Source organism: Monomorium pharaonis, unplaced genomic scaffold, assembly GCF_013373865.1.
Source record: "Monomorium pharaonis isolate MP-MQ-018 unplaced genomic scaffold, ASM1337386v2 scaffold_508, whole genome shotgun sequence".
Classification (NCBI taxonomy): Eukaryota; Metazoa; Arthropoda; class Insecta; order Hymenoptera; family Formicidae; genus Monomorium; species Monomorium pharaonis.
This window is the reverse complement of record NW_023415811.1, coordinates 2,131-25,049: the sequence shown is the minus strand read 5'-3', so window position 1 is coordinate 25,049 and position 22,919 is coordinate 2,131. Positions and strand designations below refer to the sequence as shown.

General features: G+C 40.8%; 1 protein-coding gene across 1 annotated transcript; it reads left to right on the top strand.

The window, feature by feature from the left end:
- Nucleotides 1-9,055: 9,055 nt before the first annotated feature.
- LOC118648551 lies at nt 9,056-15,653 on the top strand. Its single transcript, XM_036294886.1, has 2 exons — nt 9,056-11,101; nt 11,210-15,653. The coding sequence occupies exons 1-2, from the start codon at nt 10,135-10,137 to the stop codon at nt 15,307-15,309; spliced, it is 5,067 nt and encodes a 1,688-aa protein (XP_036150779.1). The 5' UTR covers nt 9,056-10,134; the 3' UTR covers nt 15,310-15,653.
- Nucleotides 15,654-22,919: the final 7,266 nt, after the last annotated feature.

Below are 22,919 nucleotides of genomic sequence, written 5' to 3'. Positions count from 1 at the left end.
TTTCGAAATAATTTGATATATATGTTACTTTAATGACACTTTATATACTGTCTCATGCTTCATAAAGTGCAACATAATTATATTTTTATATACATATGTTAAACACTTTTATTGCAAATGACGCTAAACAATCATTTTAACAATAAATAGTAATATAAAGTTCAAATACAACAAAAAATATTCACTTTTTTCGAACTAAAAGCCTAATAATATTAGGCGTTAGAGTGATGTTATCTTCTTCGTAGTTTATTTCACTGACAAAGACAAAAATGTTTTAGTATTAAAATTTAAAAAGTCGGCCATAAAAGGGTTGATTTTCTAGAGGTTTAAAAATGTTTTTTATATATATATCTTGAAGAGCAATTCTAGAATTGCTTTAAGATATCTATAAACGTCATTATATATTTAATTATTACTCAACATTAAAAAAAAAGACATTTTAAATCATAATTTAGTTCATGTAGCGGTGAAACATCCGCCACAATACAATATGCACACGCGTGCAGCATCTACAGTCGTGATGTAGTTTGCGGAATCGCCGCTATAGACGACGCGATGCTGTCTTTCTCGTGATATAATTTACATTCTGAGAGCTATATAAGAAGATCACTTACGGTGATGGATTAACTTATTACGATAGCAATCGTAGTAAGCTCTCAACTCTCTTAGAACCTACGTAATAAATTTTTTGTATCCTATGGAGAATTCCACGGGTCTTCTCGGAGAAAGCTCTCTGAGCCTCCGCATAAATGTATAAACCTTTATAAATGTCTAAAAAAAATTCTAAAAAAGGTCTTCAAGACGTACAAAAGACATCTTTATGATGTCTCATATAGATTTTTTGGATTTCTAAAAGACATCTTTTAGATATCTTTAAGATATCTTTTAGATTTCTTCAAGATATTTTTTAGATTTCTTCAAGATGTCTTTTAGACATCGCCAGATATCTAAAAGATATCTCAAACTGTTGCATGAGACATCTTTTAGATCGCGAAAAGATATCTTTTCGTAAAAAATGCGAGATATCGCAAGATGTCTTTTAGAAATCTAAAAGACATCTTTTTGTCTATATCTTTTGTCTATATAGGAATATTCATCAAAGTTTTACAATAACAATTTTGCATGTATTACATTCAAGTTTTACTAAAACTATATATAAAATGAAGTATTTTTGTAATACTGTTCTTTTAAACAATTTTTTTAATATCTATATTGCCATAACAGTAAAAAATATTTGTTTAAAAAAAATATATTTATAAATAAATTTTATAAATAATTAAATGTGGGGAAAAGTTGCAAAAAATGAATACAAAATCTTGAACTGACGTGTGAAAACATTTTTCATGCCTTAAACCAAGCAATATTTTAGAAGGGAAACTAGCTATGGAATTTTGTCTGTTTTGACGGATCTAACCCTACCAAATTTTGGCTAACTTTCACGAATTAAATAAAATGTGTTTGGATCACTCATGTTACGTTCGGGTGTGTTTTCGCGTGCCTGAAATCGCGCGCGGTGAGTCAGGCGCGCGTGTCGTGTTTCATACGCGTATAGTTGCGCGTAAGAACAAGAGAGAGACAGAGAGAGTGTTCGTTGGAGAAGGGAGCTTGCGCTACTGCAAGGACGTTGCTGTGTCGTTGGCCGAGCGGTAATACCGCGGCACCGGGAGAAGAAAAGAAAAAAAATAAAGATAAAAGAAAAGAGAACACATGAAATTTTTTTTTATTCGCTTATTGTGAGGTTTATTTATATGTTTTGGATACGATGGATATCTTTCCAATTTTCTTTATAGTATATTTAGGCTGGGGGAGTGGAAGAGGTGTCGGATCCACCGGTTGACTATATTTTGTTGGTGGTTTCCGCGTTAGCTGGGACGGATTTTTCGTGGCTGACGCGTCGGGAGCGCTCAGGAGGTTTAGTAGTTGTCCCAGGGAGAGCTTACGGAAGCCGATTCCTCTGGGGGATTACTAGGGCTCCCGTTTTAGTCCGCTCCAAAATGTTTACGATTTCGTCGCCGCGGATTTTGGGGCCGGGAAGGCGCGCACGATCAGGAGCGTATGTTGGTGGGGGCCCGCGTTAGTTAGGCCCTAAGGCGTGGGTCCTCGGTTTCTGAAGAAGACGAGGGCTCCTCGATATACCCCATGTTTAAAAACAGAAGGGTCAAACTCGCCGTCCTGATAAATCTGACGCCGTAGCCTTTTTATTTGGTAGGCCCTTCCGGCTCGACGTCCCCTGCGTTTTCGGGCCATCTAGTATGAGTATAATAATAGAGAATAAACATTTTTTATATGCACTCACTCGAAATAAAAGCGGTACACCTAAAATTTATCAAAAAATCACTGAACTTCCAATGACGATAACTACGCGAGTAATAAAGATAGAAAGGTTTTTAAAAAAAGAAATTAAAGCTTCAAATGTCTACTTTAAGAATCGATTTATTAAAATTTTGTGTGATAATTTTTTTCAAAATGGCGTATGACAAAGCGAGAGCATGCGAAATTGAGAATTATTGGTCCAAGTTTGCGACGATCCATGGCGTGAGGCAAGTATCGCAACTTAATTGGATAAAAAGCATGCGATAGAACAGAGTCTCCCCTTCAAAATGCTTTTTTACTCGTCTCGATACGATGATTTTTCGCTGAGATACGCGCATTTAAACTAAAAAACTGCCTTTTTATTCAAATGCGCATATCTCAGCGAGAAATCATCGTATCGAGACGAATAAAACAGCATTTTGAAGGGGAGACTCTGTATTATCGCATACTTTTTATTCCATTAAGTTGCAACACTTGCCTCTTGTCATGGATCGTCGTCAACTTGGACCAATATTTCTCAACTCAGACCAATATTTTTCAATTTCGCGTGTTTTCGTTTTACCATCCGCCATTAAAAAAAAACGTATCACACATAATTGTGATATAAAATTTGTTTAAGTGGCAGACCGAATCTTGAAAATGCTTCTTGGAAAACCCTGCTAGCTGCATTAAGTGCTGAGATATTTAATTTTGAATGTTTAGCAATGCTCAATTTTAACTATTGCAAGAATAACATTTCCCGGTTTCGGTAACAACTATGGTATTTTAAAGCTCGAAACCGTCCTCGGATTGTGAGCGTTCGACGTATATGTGGATATGTGTTGCGTAACTGATGAATCACGGAATTTTACAACTCCAGACTCACATTAACACAAGCAAATCTGAGTAGTTATGTGAACGAAGCTTCCCAATTAGGGAATTTTGATATTCGATTTTACTGTCATATGTAATAAAATAAGCGACTTTCATCTGACTATTTCTTATTAAAAAAGGTTTTACCGTTGGCATTAGCGTTACCCAATGTGGGGAGGGTCTCGTTAGCGCACATTTTGATAGCGCACAACCCGATAGCGCACATCCCGATAGTGCACAGATCAAAATAGACACAACAGGCTGAGTGAAACGGATACAGTAACAAACGGACACAGTGCGAAACGGACAAGATAACAAACGAACTTACCACATAGGTTTGCGACTTTCCAGGGCACCCCCACTGACGGGGTAGGTGCGGGAAAGGGAGCGAAGCCCCCTTGCATCCACTGCGCGCGCGTGTGTGTGTGTGGCCACACTTTGTACTGTACCACATGAGTTTGCGACTTTCTACGCGTAGCGAGGCCCCACACTCCCTCCTCTCCCTTGTTTATATTCGACTACATTTAGTAAACATTACATGCCTATAGAATTTCATTGAAAACTTTGCACAAATTAATTTTTGTCTGATTGACACTGTCTGTTTGTTACTGTGTCCGTTTTATTCAGCCTGCTATGTCCATTTTGATTTGTGCGCAACTGGGACTCACTCGCGCTATTGAGATGTGAGCTATCGGGATATGCGCTATCGGGTTGTGCGCTATCGGGATGTGCGCTATTGGGAATTTACTAAATTTTTATGTGTGTTATCGGGATGTGCGCTGTCGAGATAATGCGCTTTTTACTTTGTGCGCTATCAGACTAATATGCATTTTTTTACTGTGCAATATCAGGACGTGTGCTACCGGGAATTTACTAAATTTTTATGTGTGCTATCGGGATGTGGAGCTGATAAAGCTCAATGAACTTTTTCTACGTGGTAAAATCGAATATCAAAATTTTTTAATGAGGAAGCTTCGTTCACATAACTATTCAGATTTGTTTGTGTTAATGTGAGTCTGGAGTAGTAAAATTCCGTGATTCATCAGCTACGCAACACATATGCACATATACGTCGAACGCTCACAATCCGAGGATGGTTTCGAGCTTTAAAATACCATAGTTGTTAGCGAAACCCGGAAATGTTATTCTTGCAATAGTTAAAATTGAGCATTGCTAAAAATTCAAAATTGAATATCTCAGCACCTAATGCAGCTAGCAGGGTTTTCCAAGAAGCATTTTCAAGATTCGATCTGCCACTTAAACAAATTTTATATCACAATTATGTGTGATACGTTTTTTTTTTAAATGGCGGATGGTAAAATGCGCATTTGAATAAAAAGGCAGTTTTTTAGTTTAAATGCGCGTATCTCAGCGAAAAATCATCATATCGAGACGAGTAAAAAAACATTTTGAAGGGGAGACTCTGTTCTATCACATGCTTTTTATCCAATTAAGTTGCGATACTTGCCTCACGCCATGAATTGTCGCAAACTTGGACCAATATTTCTCAATTTCGCATGCTCTCGCTTTGTCATACGCCATTTTGAAAAAAATTATCACGCAAAATTTTAATAAAACGATTTTTAAATAGACATTTGAAGCTTTAATTTCTTTTTTTAGAAACCTTTCTATCTTTATTATTCGCGTAGTTATCGTCATTAGAAGTTCAGTGATTTTTTGATAAATTTTAGGTGTACCGCATTTTTTTCGAGTCAGTGTATCTATATATATATATATATATATATATATATACACGTATATATATATATATATGAAAAGAAAAAAATAAGAAAGTGAGTACGCGGGGGCGGAAACCAAGAAAAAGATAAGAATATGCGGTGATCCCTTTCTTTTTTGGGCACCCGGGATCCGTGGGAGGATCGGCAAGCAATGCTATTAAGTTGTGGGCTGAGAAGAGAGAGAGAGAAGGTGGTTTCGAGGCTCCAACTGAAAAGAATCGCCCTCAGGGAAGCGCCAATTTAGGGGGAGGAATAAATAGGGCCTGAAAAAAGTCGTCCTCAGAGAGGCGCCAATTCAGGGGGAGGAATCGGTGTAAGGATCCCAAAGCTGCCCTCAGGGAGGCGACTCACTGACTTAAAGAAATAATGAGGGGTTGTTGCATTGCCGGAGGTTAAAAACAGATTAGGCTAACGGGAGTACTCACGAAATAATGATGTAAAAGATTTTAATATAAGAATTCTTTTGATTAATGCGCGTGCGTGGTGCCGAAAAGAAACAGGTTTATGTGCACACGGAACTTCACACAAAAAAAAAGAAAAGAAAGAAACAGATGTGATTCACTTATTAAATTTTTATTCACTCACTTGTGTGCACTATATAACAAACACGAAATTTATATACAAAGTATTTTCGTAGCACCGTTTAGGCGAGAACAATGCGCGGAAGAGAGGCTGAACGCGCGTGGTGGGAATTGACTCACTAGCACAGAGACTAAGAAAATTAGTTCGCGGAAATAACCGATAAATTGGTAGAATTTACCTTTGAATTCCACAAGTTCGCTCGAAGAAGGCACTTCCTGGCGATTTTACTGATTGCCGTGATCTGCCGATGTTTAAGTCACAGTTGTCGTCACGTCGTGTCTGTCTGTCTGTCTATAAAAGTTCGGATATGAATAGTCTCACGATCTTTTAATTTTTCTCTCTTGGTGGAGATGCGCGAGCGAATTGATATACTGTAGCAAGTTCTAGACCGATGAATCGGAGAAGAGAAAAGCTCTGCGGTGCCGGGATTTCGGTTTATACATTATCGGTTTGGTGATCTCGCAGGGTGCGAGTGAGTCCCAGATGCATACAGTAATAAACAGACACAGCAGGCTGAGTAAAACGGACACAGTAACAAACGGACACAGACCAAACGGACACAGTAATAAACGGACACAGTAACAAACGGACGCAGACCAAATACGCACACTGCACATGCGCACGGACCAAATGCAATTCATGTACATTGCAAGCAGAGTAAAGTCCACATAGGTTAGCGACTTGGACGGGGTGGGTGCGGGAGGGGGGCCGAAGGCTCCCCTTGCACCCCCCCCCGTGTGTGTGTGTGTGTGTGTGTGTGTGTGTGTGTGTGTGTGTGTGTGTGTGTGTGTGTGTGGTGCGTGCAAAGCATTCACTGCATCACATGGGTTTGCGACTTTCCGTTGTGTGTCCGTTTATTACTGTGTCCGTTTGTTACTGTGTCCGTTTCACTCAGCCTGCTGCGTCCGTTTTTATTACTGTGCGCATCTGGGACGCTTCCCAGGGTGCGAGGGGATTTTAGCCCTCGAGACCCGGTCGGAATTATCCTTGTGATTTTCATGTTTCACGCACGTGTACTCGCTAGGTACTCGTATTTAGCGCTTGATACATGATTCACTGTGCAAATATCTCCTTGCTGATAAATATTATTATGAATACATATGTGCACGTTTATATATATTAAAATTTAAGGAGGAAAGAAAATTAATATAATTTGTGTTTTTAAGAGTATACACATATATATATAAATGCGCACATGCATTCGTACATATACACAATTTGATGTATTTGTCTGTGGCCAGAGCAGGCAGCCTCGCCCATGCATCCATGGGCCCATTGCGGCGTGCTGCGCGTATTTTAGCGCTGAACGTAACACTCACAACCTTTTTAATCAAACTTCATAACTTTTCGTACAAACTTCAAACAATTCCGTATAATAACTTTGTTCAATTAATATATTCCGGCTAAGTGTCGGGTGAAAAAATAATTAATTAATTACAAATAAACGAATGACTCACGAACCTTTGTAATTGCACTTCAAACCTCTTCATACAAAATACAAACGATTGCATATAGCAATTATTTAAAAAAACGTACATTTCCGGTCAAGCGTACGCGAATATAAATTCCTATTTGCGTTCGCGATGACTCGTGAAAATGTGCTCTACTAATTCCGTTAACTATTCTTCCCCCGGATTGGTCGAGCCGATGCCTATGACACGCGGCTATTTTGAATGGATAAGCACTGCATGCTGCACCGCGTCTTTATTTTACCAGCATCGAATTGATAAAATTTATTACTTGTCCTATGAAGACTAAAACCAGGAGACCAAACTAAGCCTGATTTCGCTTCCAAAAATGAAGCGAATCTGTTAAAAATCTGTTAGAAATGTAGTACCATATGGTGGCGCTGGCGACAATGATTTATCGGAAAAATATGAGTTATAACGACAAATAATTGTAAGAACTCAAATATTTGACAATAAAAGCAAATTTATAATAAAAATCTCAGCAATTTTATATTTTAGTGTACCTATCTCAGTTTTCTTATACCAATATTTCGGTGTAACCCGGTGTATCAGCATCGTCAGCGCCACTACTGGGTACATTTGGTACTACATTTCTAACAGATTTTCGCTTCACTCAAAACCACGGAGATCGGTCTCCTCGTTCTAGTCTTCATAACTTGTACGATAACTGCTTCAAGCTCCCCCCGAGACCCATCTGCTTTACACATATAAGCTGCGCTATAATATACATCGGGTTCGGTGACCTGTCAAGAATACTGCGCGATTTGTAATGTACTACTAGCCACCCGCAGTATCTTATACGAGTGTCGCGCCTGTATCAGCATATTTGAGAGATTCCTGCGTTATCTTGAACAGAGCGATGACCTTCCAACTGACTTTACTGAAGTCTATTGTCCACTATTGTATAATCACTATTGTCGCGATCTCAGAAGATCCGGTGTGTTAATTTTGTAAATTTGTCTAATTTCACGAGTCATAAACACATCAGAGTGCAGGGCAGTGGCCGCGATTTCATAATTGGCCGCGTGCTCCTCCTGGGCAGCAATCATGTAACTTTTTCTTTAAGGCGGAAACATGAAAAGTGAAGTTTCAAGTTACCCCAGCAAACACAACGTTACATGTAACGTGCTTGTTAGTTGTAATTTCCCACTCAATAATATAATTGCAATATAACACACGTGTTATATTACAATTACATTGTTGAGTGGGAAATTACAACTAACAGGTACGTTACATGTAACTTGGTGTTTGGTGGGACTAGTCTTTTTCTATTCAACACCAACAGAAAGAGATAGTTACATGAAACTTTTTACTTTTCACGTTTCCGTCCTAGAGGAAAAATTACATGATCGATACCCTGCATGTAACACCATGTTTGTTGATGAAAAGTTTCACACTAAACATCTTACGTATTCGTCGGAATTTATGGTTACGTTCCAAATAAGCTTTCGCTAACTATTTTTTTAGTTACAAAGTTGGTAACCTTTTAATTAACTTTGTTTTGTTTTATTATGAATCAGCTGATTCAGTTTAATTTATCGTATTTATTAATAAGCAAAAATGAATATTGCTACATTAAACGAAGCCTTTTCAAGTTCAAGTGATGAAAGTGATAAAGAATTAATGAATTTTATTAATATGCTTGAAAATTAAAACCGCTGCACACCTAAAAAACCAAGAGTTGCAAATTTTATTTAAACTGTTGTTTATATGTATAACAATGAAGAATTTCGAGAATCTTTTAAGTATATAATTATATGTAATAGAATGTAAAATATTTTTACAAAAAAATTGAAAATTAATAAATAATAAAAATTGTAATTTTTATTATTAGAATGAGACGCTTGACTTTTAATTACTCATTATTGTTATTAAGAGATGATTTAGAGAATGAAAAAAATTGTGGCAGAATGCCCATTTCTGCAGAAAAGCAGTTGTACATAGCCCCATATATATTATATTAGGGGCATATCAGATTCATATAGGTAAATACTTTGATAAGGTTTCGTTTAATACAGCAATATTCATTTCTGCTTATTAATAAATGCGATGAATTCAACCGAATCAGCTGATTCATAAGAGAACAAAATAAAGTTAAAGGGTTACCAACTTTGTAACTGTTTGAGTTCGTGTAAATCTAGTAAGTAGGCTGCGGTAAAATGTCACTAGTGGTATAAGCGTTGACTTTGTTGTTCACGGGTTGGCAGAAGTGTGTTAGGAGCGTGCGTGAGAGAGTAGTATTAGTAGTTGAAAAAGAATATGGCGCCAAAGTAAGACCATGAGCTCGCCTTGTAAATTTCAAGCAAATAAAGAAAGTTTAAACCGCAATAAGGAGACGTCATTTAAGTAACAGCATTTTCCAAGAAACGACGACAACCAGCGTTCACAGGAGTGAACGCGGCAGTAAAAGAGCAGCAAAAACATTTGGTCCTTCGAGCCGGATCCTGGGCGACGAGACCGGGATCGAAAGGGCGGCAGGTCTGGTTTCAGACCACAAGGAGCAGCCCGACCTTGGAAGCGAGCGAAGCAAGTGTCCTGGATTGCTGCCAGGGACAATTCAGAGGCGTCATAAATTCGAGTAAGGCAAGCCAGAAAGACGCGGACGAGTACATGTTACCCGGCGTGGTCGAAGCCATTAGACTCGGCGCGCGGGAACGTCCATTTTACCCGGCGTGGTAGAAGCCATTATACTCGGCGCGCGGGAACGTCCATGCTGCCCGGCGCGGTCGAGTACATTATACCTGAGGGACGAATACGTTCGCGCAGACACACGGACGACGCACGGACGACGCCATCACCACGTGCACGCAGTTTGGCGGCAAGAGCAATCCGCTGGTGACAACGCAGAGACGACAACAGCAGCGGAAGTAATCACAAGCGGGCACGAGGGGGAGCAGCAGAGAAAATCCGTGGATGACAACGTGAAGACGACAGCAGTACGAGACGAGCAGACAAGCGTGCGCCTCCTACATAAGCGATAAGTAAAGGACATTGCGAACAATAGCAAATTCAAGGGACAAATTCTTAAATGTAAGGATTTTCAAGTCAGTTATTAGAAGCGTTTTCAAGTCAGTTCGTTATAAGAATTTAATCAGCTCGGTACAAGCATTTTAAGTCAGTTCGTTGTAGCATTTGATGTTAGTTGAATTACGTGGCGCGTGATAAATTAAATAATAAGTATGGAGAATAATCCGGAAATAGCAAAACTGAAACAGAAAAAAAGGATAGCGAAGGCTAGCTTCACGAGAGCAGAGAATTTTTTAAGAACCGTAGAGCCGGACAGGGTTAAGGTAGACGAAGTAAATTTAAGGTTAAAAAAGTTAGAAGAAGCTTGGAAGGCTATTGAGGAAAGTTTAACAGAATTAGCAATTTTTGAAGCATTTAGTGAAGAGCAGGTAGACCAGGAGTTGGTCGAGCAAGAGGAAAGGTATATAGAGTTAAGGTTATTCGGAGAAAGATTAGTGAGAGACCGAGTGAGACCAGCCTTCGCTGAAAATAACCTAAACCAAGCAGTCGATGTATTGGAGAATCAAAGAATACGCAATAATGACAACCAGGTTAAATTACCTAAAATTGAATTGCCAGTGTTTTCCGGAAAATACGAGGATTGGCATTCCTTTTACAATACGTTTCAGTCATTAATACATTCTAACCAGTCTATAAATGAGATTCAAAAATTCCATTATTTAATATCTTCAGTGAAGGGCGAAGCGGCCGAAACTATAGCATCTTTAGAAATATCTGAAGCCAATTATAGAGACGCTTGGTTTAGGTTAAAGGAGCGTTACGACATTGAAAGATTCGCGGTTCAAAATCACATAAAGGCAATATTTGAGCTACCTACGCTAAAAAAGGAAAATAGTATAACTCTGCGCAGCATATTAGACGGTATATTGAAGCACATTCGTGCATTAGCGGCTTTAAAACGACCCACGAGTCAGTGGGATGATTTATTAATTTATGTCATAACGAGTAAATTAGATTACATCACAACAAAGGAATGGGAAAGCCACGTGGATGCTCAACGTCTGCCTACGTTCCAAGAGTTAATTGAATTTTTAACCAAGCGATGTCAGATGTTGGAGGCTGTGGCCAGAAGGAATCCATCCATGCCAAAGGTTGATAATTCACGCTCGGCTAGTCAAGGTAAAGTCACGACCAATCACGCTGCAGTAACGGGCGTTAAATGCGCGCATTGTCAAAGCGATCATCAAATATACCAGTGCCAGGCATTTAAAGAATTGTCGGTTTCAGATCGTTTAAAGCAAGTAAAGGCGTTGAGGCTTTGCTTGAATTGTCTAAAGGGTAAGCACATGGCAAAGGACTGTTACGCGGGTGGCTGTAAGAAATGCGCGAAAAAGCATAGCACTTTGTTACACGAGGTTCGCGAATCTTCAAAGGAGGATAAGACTGAGAAAAATAGTTTATGTGTGACACAGCAAGTTAACCAAGACAAATCAGTTGATACTATAAACGCGTGTTCTCAAGTAGTGGAGTCGGTAGGAGCATATCAGGTATTATTATCTACAGCAATAGTTAAAGTCAAGGACCACACGGGTCATTACAAAGAAGGCAGAGCATTGTTAGATAGTGGCTCTCAATCTAGTTTCATAACGGAAGAATTTGCTAAGGCGTTAAAATTGAAAACCGTTGATGAGAAAGTAATGATAAAAGGGATAAACCAAATCGCGTCAAAGTCAACCAAAACCGTAAATTTAAAAATAGCATCCCGTTTTGGCACGTTCGAAAGAGATTTAAGTTGCATCGTACTTCCTAAAATTACGCAAAATCTACCTACGGTTTCAATAAGCACGACGGCGTTAGAGATACCAAGGAATATTAAGTTAGCGGATCCTAGTTTTAATGTATCAAATAAGATAGATTTATTGATTGGAGCGGAAAGTTTTTGGGAATTAATCTGTATAGGGCAAATAAAGTTAGGCGTAAAGGGCCCCATATTACAAAAATCATTAGTCGGGTGGCTAGTCACGGGACCAATAGGCGAAGTTAAATCTAACAAGCGAGTACAAACCCAATGCAATTTGAGTACAATGGCAGCATTAAATGAGACCATGAATAAGTTTTGGGAAACAGAAAATTATAAGGGAAGTGTAGCGACAAATGACGAGGAGTCATACGTGGAAGGACATTTTTTAGAAACGTATAAGCGTCAACCGGACGGAAGGTTTATTGTTCAATTACCGATCAAAGAAGAAGGGATAGAATTATTAGAAGACTCCCGAAAAGTAGCGTTAAGGCGACTGCTAGCTTTAGAAAGGAAATTTGAAAGGCGTCCAGAATTTAAGACTGAATATGTTAAATTCATGCGCGAATACGCTCAATTAGGTCATATGAAGCGAATAGAGAATCACGATAGCGATAAATTGCGGGTCTTCTTACCACATCACGCCGTGCAAAACGAAGATAGTAAAACCACAAAAACGCGGGTGGTGTTTGATGCGTCTAGTCGATACGCTAAGGGAAGGTCGTTGAACGACGCATTATATAAGGGACCGGTAGTTCAAACGGACTTATTCGAATTAATTGTACGCTTTAGGGCATATAAATATGTTTTGTGCGCGGACATAAAAAAGATGTACAGACAAATCTTGGTGAATAAGGAACAAACGCGTTTACAAAGTATCCTGTGGCGGGAAGAGGTTAATTCAGAGGTGGAGGAATACGAGTTACTGACCTTAACGTACGGGACAAAACCTGCTTCATTTTTAGCAACCAGATGCCTAAAGCAATTAGCGGAATTAGAAAAATCGGATTATCCAAGGGCCGCGGAGATAGTCAACAGAGATTTTTACATGGACGATTTAATAACCGGCGGGAATTCAGAATCCGAGATAAGAGAGCTAAAAGGGGAAGTAACGGAGTTGTTAGCGCGGGGAGGGTTTGAATTACATAAGTGGAATTCGAACATTTTAATAAATAAGCTAAGTCAGACTGAAGATGAGGCTGTGAGTCTAAGCAAGGAGCAGGAATCCAGACTGTTAGGAGTATTGTGGAATCCATGCAAGGATACAATTTATTATAAGGTATCACTAAACGATAACGAAGCACGTGTAACAAAGAGAGCTATGCTGGCACAAATTTGCCGACTATTCGATCCATTAGGACTTGTAGGGCCTGTCATAGTATCAGCTAAATTACTCATGCAAGAATTATGGAGTCTAGGCGTAGATTGGGATGAGTCGGTGCCAATGCACATACAAAAGGCGTGGGAGAAAATAAGGTCACAACTGTGCATGCTTAATAGCTTAAATATAGTTAGAAAGGTAATCTCAGGAGATAAAAACTGTCAAGTAGAAATACATGGATTTTGTGACGCGAGCGAGAAGGCATATGGAGCATGCATATATATACGTGAACAAAACGAACGAGGGGAGGTAACAGTCTCATTGCTATGCGCGAAGTCGCGTGTGGCACCTATCAAGGCGCTATCATTACCGAGGTTAGAGTTGTGTGGAGCCGTGTTGCTGGTAGATTTGATGGAAAAGATAATAAAATGTCTCGACTTAAAGATGCAAAAAAGGTTTTATTGGACTGACTCTTCGATAGTAATGGCATGGCTGGGCTCCCCGGCTAAAAAATGGCAAGTGTTCGTAGCCAACCGTGTTAGCAATATTCATGACAAATCCTCAATTTCTGAGTGGCGACATGTGAGATCCAAAGAAAATCCCGCTGATGTCATATCAAGGGGCACCATGCCCAAGCAATTAATGCAGCTAAAATTGTGGTGGGAAGGACCTCAATGGTTAAAAGAAAATGAAAGTTTATGGCCTAAGGAAAGAGAGGAATTGTCAGCTGAACAGATACCGGAAAGAAAAAGACAAGCGGTGATAGCGTTAGCGAAAATAGACGAAGCATTTATAGAATACCAAAGATTTTCTTCATTTAACAAATTGTTGCGAGCGTTAGCATATGTAATAAGGTTTAGCAGGAATCTAAAGAGTAAAAAGGAAGAACGCGAAAGAGGGCCGATTACGGTTATAGAAGTTAATAAAGCAAAGTTAGCAATAGTCAAATTGACACAAGAAGAAGTGTTCCAAGAAGATTTGAGGGAGTTGAAGAGTGGCAAGATTCACAGAAGATCCAAGTTAGCAGCTTTACATCCTTTCCTGGACAGCCAGGGAATATTAAGAGTAGGAGGAAGATTAAGACACGCTCTGATAGACGAAGAAAGAAAGCACCCTATATTACTGCCAGCAATACATCACGTTACAACATTGATCATAGTGCATCATCACGAGAGACTTTTTCATGCAGGAGCTCAAACGACATTAAACTCAGTACGAGAAGAATTTTGGCCGATCTTTGCGAAGAGCCGAGTAAAAAAGGTGATTCGTAATTGCGTGACATGCCGGAAGGCTAACCCTAAGCCTAGCTGGCAGCTGATGGGCGAGCTGCCGTCAGTTCGAGTCAACATCAACAGACCCTTCTTATGTTCAGGAGTGGATTACTGCGGACCATTTCATGTTCGAGATCGGGTCCGGCGGAATAGCAAAAAATATAAAGCATACGTGGCCATATTTGTATGTATGACTACAAAAGCGGTGCATATTGAACTGGTTGAGGATATGACAACGGAAGCCTTCTTAGGTGCTTTAAAAAGATTTACCGCACGAAGAGGTAAAGTTCAAGAGATATACTCTGACAACGGAACGAACTTCGTTGGGGCCGACCGGGCATTGCAGCAGATCCTGGAAGCAGAAGAATTTAAAAACACGGTACAAGAATTTGCAACAAGCGAAAGAATAGAGTGGCATTTTATTCCACCAAGATCGCCGCACCAAGGAGGTCTATGGGAAGCGGCGGTGCGTTCAATGAAGTTACATTTAAAACGAACGCTAGGTGATGTCTCCCTCACAGTAGGAGAAATGTTCACTGTACTAGCTCAGGTGGAAGCTATATTGAATTCGAGGCCGATAACAGCTTTATCCGAAGATCCGAACGACCTAAGAGCGCTGACCCCAGGTCATTTTTTGATTGGGGAAAGCCCTCAAGCTTATCCTGAAAGGAATTTAGAGGAGGTTCCCGCAAATCGTTTATCCAGATGGCAACATGTGGAAAAAATTCGGCAGCAATTATGGAAACGATGGCAAGGCGAATACCTATCAACCTGTCAGCAAAGAAGTAAGTGGAACTCCGAAAACAGTACCAAGTTTCAGGTAGGACAGTTGGTGATGTTGAAGGAGAGTGAAAGCATGCCGTTGAAATGGACTCTTGCCAGAATTACAGAAGTACATCCAGGGGCGGATAAAATCGTCCGAACGGTTACTGTGCGTACCAGAAAGGGTGTATATAAGAGAGCAATTGTCAACATTTCGCCGATATTTGAGGACTAAACAATGGTAGAATTTGAAAGATTAATGTATTTGTATTTCCGTTTATCTTAATGTAGGTTTTCTTTATTCCTTTATACGTCCTATTTGTGTGTTTGTATCTTTACAAATATTTCTATTTGTCAAGGCGGGCGGCGTGTTTGAGTTCGTGTAAATCTAGTAAGTAGGCTGCGGTAAAATGTCACTAGTGGTATAAGCGTTGACTTTGTTGTTCACGGGTTGGCAGAAGTGTGTTAGGAGCGTGCGTGAGAGAGTAGTATTAGTAGTTGAAAAAGAATATGGCGCCAAAGTAAGACCATGAGCTCGCCTTGTAAATTTCAAGCAAATAAAGAAAGTTTAAACCGCAATAAGGAGACGTCATTTAAGTAACAGCATTTTCCAAGAAACGACGACAACCAGCGTTCACAGGAGTGAACGCGGCAGTAAAAGAGCAGCAAAAACAGTAACTAAAAAAATAGTTAGTGAAAGCTTATTCGGAACGCACCCTATATTACGTGATCACATAACGAAATCCGCATGAGATTGGTCACTTTTCACTGATTCGGTCTAGGGAAAAACTTACATGATCGAGGCTCTGATTTTTACAGTGGAACAATAAAATTGCACTCAGTGCGCATCAGTGTTGCACTAGTTTTCCCAGTAGAAAACGCTATGTGTATGTGTTTGTCTGCATTGTAATGAGCTTGGGTTCGCGTAGGTTCGCTACATTAAAATATAATATATCTGGAACAAGTGCGAGCGCTAGTGTCGCGATCCGACAAAGAGGGTCTAAGGCCGGCATTTATAGTCGGATTTTATATTTAAGATCATCTTAAGTACAGTCTTAAAATGCCATCAGCTAATCACAGAGCCGTATTAGCATCTTAAGACATTGCTTGAGACGATCTTTAAATAAGATTTGACTATGAATACCACCCTAAGAGGTATCCTTGTCCTTTTTTTACTAACGCGATCACGTGACTGTACAATTCCGTAAAAAGTTTATGAACAAGTAGTTAAAAAAGGACAAGGATACCTCTTAGAATGCTCTCTCTCGGATCACCTTTAACATAGGAATTTTACCGCCGCAGGGATTCCACTCGTTCCGGTTATATTATATTTTAGTGGTTCGCTATGCCCAAATGACGGTGCGGTACGGTCATCCCTACGCAAAACGATTAAAGTTGACTATTGTTCAGGTTAAAAAATCTGTCATACCGACGAAACGTAAGGGCTATCACATACAAAATGGCTACGTTCAGAAAACACAACCGTTGCACAACATTTGAGTAATTCGCTAATATAATTGGTCTAAATTTAGAGATCTAACAGTAAGGACCAATAATCACTAACCGCTTACTGATCACTTGTGTTTTTTGAACGTAACCAATGACATATGGCCCCCGCACATACTTTTGCATAACGCATAACATAAATGCATAATAAATTCGATTGGTTGAATTTCTTATGCACTTTGCTTATGGACCAATCAATTTGCTTATGTACATACGTTATGCGTTATGCAAAAGTGTGTGTGGGGGCCCATAACCTGCATAAGCATAGCACAAGAGCTCTAGGCCAATAAATATCTTATGTATATCAATATGGCGACTTTATGCTGGGAACTGATTGGTTCAACGGCCTTATGCTATGCTTATGCAGCTTAGGTCATTTTGTGTGTGATGGCCAGTGCCTTCACATACGAATTGACATAACCATAACATAAGGTTTCGATTTTATGCATCCTCACCTTTTTTAGAACTACGTTTACGAGACGTGGAACGGTCTCGGCGCAATTTAGCTATCGTATTGCTCAAAGATTGGAATTGCTTAATGAGCTTATCCAGTTTCTCGTCTGTGCTTGACGAGGCGTCAGACTTTTGACGATTACGCTCCTTTTTTGGAGCAACCGAGGCCACTGCCATGCTAGAACTGTTAATATCCGCTAGTCTGTCAGCTATTTCCGCTAATTTCTGTAAATCGGCTCGTTTGTAGCAACTAGAAGAGTCTTGTCAGTGTCAGGCAAAAGTTCAATGAAAAGAGATCTCAAGACCGCGGTGCTGCATTGGCCGCCGTTAAGTTGTTTCAGCTGATTCAAAAGATGAGACGGCTTCTGCTTCCCGAGCACCTGGCCCTTTAAAAGTTGACGTAAGCGGGCTTTCGGTGAGACCGCGAAAGTCGAGAGTATCCTCTCTTTAAGCAATGGGTATAAGATTTCGGGCGGGTCTGCCGTAACTAAATCTACCACGTGCGAAATTACTTCCGGTTCGACCCTGGTAAGGAGATAATCGACTTTGGTACGGTCTACCGTGATATTAACGTTCCAGAAGGATGCTTTAATTTAAATAAACCAAGCTTCCGGTGGCGCCAGAACGACGAAATTTTAGGCACTCGGTATGCATCAACTCGCCCTTCGGTAATTATATTTGTAAAGTTAACACACGCGCTAATTCCCGAATTACGACACGGGACAACGAACGGACGGTCGCGTTGCGGGAATATAGATGCATGCGCAGAACGCGGCAGAAAACGCGCGTGAAATCAAGAAAGAAGGTTTGCAAAAATATGGAGAGAAGAATATCGGAAAAATTAAAAAAAATTGTAGGATGCTCCGCAGGTGAAGAAGGTTTTGTAGTGGGGGCTGTCCACCATGGGGATGCTGATCACGGGGCCGATGTCCAGATGGGTGGCTGCGTCGACACGAGACGATGGCGGCGGTGGTCCCTTTTGATGGCGGTCCGAAAAGGCAGCGAGCTCACCAAGAGAGCATGATGAATCGTGCTGTATGCATGCCCGGCGGGTGACAGATTCCTCAGGGTATTGGCCCACAACGGTGATCTGGTGAAGCCTCCTCCGACAGCACGTCGATAATGGCCTTGACCGGCGAAGATCCGACGCCGCAAATAAACTCGTCCGGCGCTTGGCCAGCGCCGATAATAGACTCGTCCGGTGCTTGGGTGACGCCGATAATGGACTCGCCGGGCGCTCTTCTGGTGCGAAGATAGCCGCCGAAGTAGATTCAGGGCGAGAGAATCCTGGCACCGATGCCAGGGGGAAAGAATGTTGTTCACTTGGACACAGTACAATTGGACACAGTGTAAATGGACACGGTGCAAATGGACACAAAATAATGGACACGGTTCATTTCGATACAGGAATTTTGGACACAGTAATTTTGTACACAGAAAAAATAAATTCTGGACAAATTACTATTTGAGCACGATAAAAATGTACACCGTGCAATTGTACACCGCAAACTTGTACACCGCAAAGTTGTACACCGTGTATATTGTATTAGAAATCTGCTAATACATATAAACTTTACTTTGTTTGCAATGTACAAAATGGGTTGGTGACTTTGACGGGTGCGGGAAGAGGGCCGATGGCCCCTCTTGCATCCCCTCCCCCGTGTGTGTGTGTGTGTGTGTGTGTGTATGTGTGTGCAAACCATTCTCTGCACCACATGGGTTTGCGTCTTTTCATGCAAAACTTTGTGGTGTACAACTTTGCGGTGTACAAGTTTGCGGTGTACAACTTTGCGGTGTACAAATTTGTCGTGTCCAATTGCACGGTGTACATTTTTATCATGTCCAAATTGTAATTTGTCCAGAATTTATTTTTTCTGTGTACAAAATTACTGTGTCGAAATAAACCGTGTCCATTTAAAACGTGTACATTATTTTGTGTCCATTTGCACCGTGTCCATTTGCACTGTGTCCAATTGTACTGTGTCCAAGTGAAGGCCACTCGGGGGAAATCGTCTGCAAGGTCCGCACTGTCCGCACTCCCAGGAGCCGCCGATTAGAAACGACGACGACGCTCACGGAAATCACGTCGGGGTCATCAGATGTGGGGATTAGTATTCCTTGATATGTTATGTGTGATCTGTATATGCGTCGTCGCGGAAGTCCCCACAAGCTTCCGAGGTAGAGGAAAAGTAGTCGTGGCGGTAATTAACTGCACTGGGAGTTAACTGATTTATTAAAATATACATGACGCCGGTTATCTGGCATGACTCGATAACCAAATGTTAATGGCGGACTGCCCGCGAAACGTACACTGCTGGAAACGAACTCCTTACAGCGTCACGCTGGCGCGGGCGATACGTGAAGCTAGATTGAAAACTCGCTAGTCCCCACACCCTGGAGCCCTGTGCGTCATCTTGCGGTGTTTTTATTTGTTATTTTCTGCTTCTCTAAGCGGCCCACAGTGGGCCAGGAGACCAGAAAATGTGGTCAAAAGTCAAGATTTTGTCGGATTTTAATAAAACTATATATATAGACTTTGTAACCGTGCTCGCGAGCGACGGCCAACTTCGCCTCCGTCCCTGGTCGCGGCCCTGAGCCGCCCTGGTGTCGGGGCAACCGTTCCTCGACCATCTTCGATGCAATACGTAATTGGGCGCCAGGTACGTTAAGCGTACCACTCTGTCTACGCCAAATCACAAACTAGCGTTACGCTATTGAGATCGCGAGAAAGATGGGCGCTCGTTAAGCGACCGAGGCGTTAGCGGTTTCGAATAGCCAGCTACTCAGCCCTAAAATGGCAGAGCGGGAGGTTCGGCGCGGGCGGATGGAATCGGGAAGGCGAGAGAATTATTAAAACAACGTTAACAATAAAATTAACAAATATATTTAACCATGAGCAATACAGAAGTAGACGGCTCTGTTGAGCAGCACTGGTGACTCGCGCGCGTTACAGGCTGACGACCGCTTGAAATTAAATTTCGCGAATACGGGACAATGAACGAACGGGTTATTTTGCGTACGCGGGAATTCTCTTGTCTACGCTTTATCCTGCGTCGTTGGTGGACGCCAAACTACCGATAGAATAACAGTTCGCCAAGGGCGATCGGGACGAACCGTAACTCCGAGCTCGCGCGGCACGCGACGAACTCGTGCTCTTCCACACGTTACAAGATCCCGCGAGTAATATGCGCGATAATTATGGTGAGCTCGTCAACGAGGCAGTACAAGACAAGGGTATGAATCGGACGAAAGCGCAATTAACAGAGATTCGCGATACCGATGCGACAGAGTAAATCAGATTTTACTAACAATAAGTTGTAAATGCGCGACAATTCACAGTGCGATTAACGCCAATAACTCGCGATACGACTACAGGACAAAGATACAAATGACTCGGCTGCGGGTCGGGACGCACACGCAACGCAATTATAATACGACACGAACAGCACGCGGTGAATTCACGCGGGCGGATGTGATCGGGCGAGGTAGCGGTACTCCAATGATTTCGCGCTCTTTCGTAACTTTACTCGAACGCCGGAAAATACAGCAATAAATTCGCGATTTTTCCGCGACTCGCCCAACCGCGAAATCGGTGGCTTTAGAAGGCTATCGTGACGCTCGTCTCATTAAATCGCCTCTTCCTCGTCTGCCTCATCCGGATCGGGATGAACTCCGGCTCCTGCGTCCTCTCACAAAATTCGCTCGGGACTCCGGAGCACACACACTAACAAGATAACGTCCGCAACTTGAGTGAGGGATCCTGGATCCCGCGGGGGCCGCTCGGCGATGCACCCCACCTTGCCTCCGATAAGCCGGGCCCTTATTAGCCGCGGTTTTCCAAAATCGATTTTCGCGCAACGCGTAGCGTGCACGCCGTCGCTTGCTGATCAATCCAAGCGCGGTGGTCGATATTGCTGGGTCCCGTGCGCGAGAATTTTTGGCGCTCTCCTCTGCGGCAGATTCCTTTCTCCTTGCCGGGCGCATCCTCCGCTGGGACATTATCTCCTTCTCGACGAGGGCGTTTACTAATTACAAGCTGTCGCGATCTCCGCCAGAACTTATACAGGATCGGATTTGAAGTCGCCCCGTCGGGACACCGGCCTCGCGCGCCTTCGCTGGATCCTGAAAGCGTGATTCGACGGCAGTATTGGAATTCTTACGGGATGAAAATTGTAGGCAAGATCAAGGCGGTATTACCTGCGGACCCCTGCTAGAAAAGGATCTTCTGCAAATCCCTCGTTGATCTTGCTTCGCGACTTCCGGGAAGGTCCTTCCGTCGATACGAGACGCCAGAGCTTACAAAATAAATCTCCAGGGCCATCGATCTCCGCCACGCTCGCGATGCAGCGATCGTACAAATTTTAACGATTAATGAACGGACAACACACGGAACGTCACACACACAAAAACACGAGATAACACGCGTCCGTTTCCGAGCGGAAGGACGCAGGACCCACGTGATGTTAACGCGTAAGGGCCGCTAAGGCTCTTGTGACGGACAGCAGCCTGCGGCTGTCACGTCACAACTTATATATATTTTTGAGGTCGCTAATAAGAAATGTAATGTCAAAATTTAAAAATTCAAAATGGCGGATACAGTATGGCGACTAACATTAATAAAAATTGGTTCGTTTCAATAAAACTGGATGGGCAATTTTGAAGGTCGCTAATAACGAATATGATGTCAAAATCTAAAAATTTGAAATGCCAGATCTAATATGGCCGACACAACATCTTCATCAAGAAATGTAAAAATATAGCAATTTTTATGCAAATTTTTTATCAGAGGTTTTTGAAGACGTTGATTACAAATATGCTATTTAATTTTTTAAATAAAAAAATGAATAAAAAGCAAATGGAGTCCGATAATGTCCTGCAACCTTCTCGCGGTAGATCTCAGAAACTACAGTTATGTAGGCTAATCGCGGCCAAATTTAATAAAATATTTGATTAAAATTTTTAATATCCTATTTTCATAGACATCCGATCACTTATATTTATTTATATTACAACTTTTTTGCCACTTTGAATTCGTCATTTTGAATTTAGAATTTGAATAGCAAATTTGTAATTAGAGACCTCAAAAACCCTTGAGAAAAAATTTTTATTAAAAAACAAGTTTTTTTATTTTTAGTCTACAATTTTGTATTCTTTATTTTAAATTTAAAAAAATGAATAGTATATTCGTAATCAGCGTCCTTGAAAATCTCCGATAAAAAATTTGCATTAAAATTACCATGTTTTTGCACTTCTCGTCCGTCATATTAAATCCACCATTTTGAATTTTTAGATTTTGACATCATATTCGTTATTAGCGACTTCCAAAACCCCTATATATTAAGTTTTATTAATATTCAACAAAATTTCGATCTTTGGTCACTTTTCCGGTCTCCTGGTCCACTGTGCACTGTGGCATTTGATGGCGCGAAAGATGTCTCATGTATATATTATTTTTTCAAACATAAATGAAAAGTGGCAAAAAATTGCATATGTACGTTAAAGTACATAATATGAACAACACATTCCATACTTTATTTTTTTTTATAACGAATTATGGCCGATTATGAGTAATTGGTATACAAAATTGTGCTGAAGAATTGATTAATTAAGCTGATAATATTAAGAATTTGTATCTAATTTTGATTATTTATACATGTAATTAATTTTCATGTATTTCACTCATTCCTATGTTTAAAAAAACGAAGCTAACAAGCCCTTTAAATATATATAATAATATATATTTAATTTCGACGTTCGTAACAAATAATCTAGAGAAGAAAAATAACGCTCTGCTACAGATTAAAATGCAAAAGAGTACAAATCGATAAAAAATGTTAAAAATTGTATTCCGGCAACTTCAAAATATGTACAACATATGAACGTAAT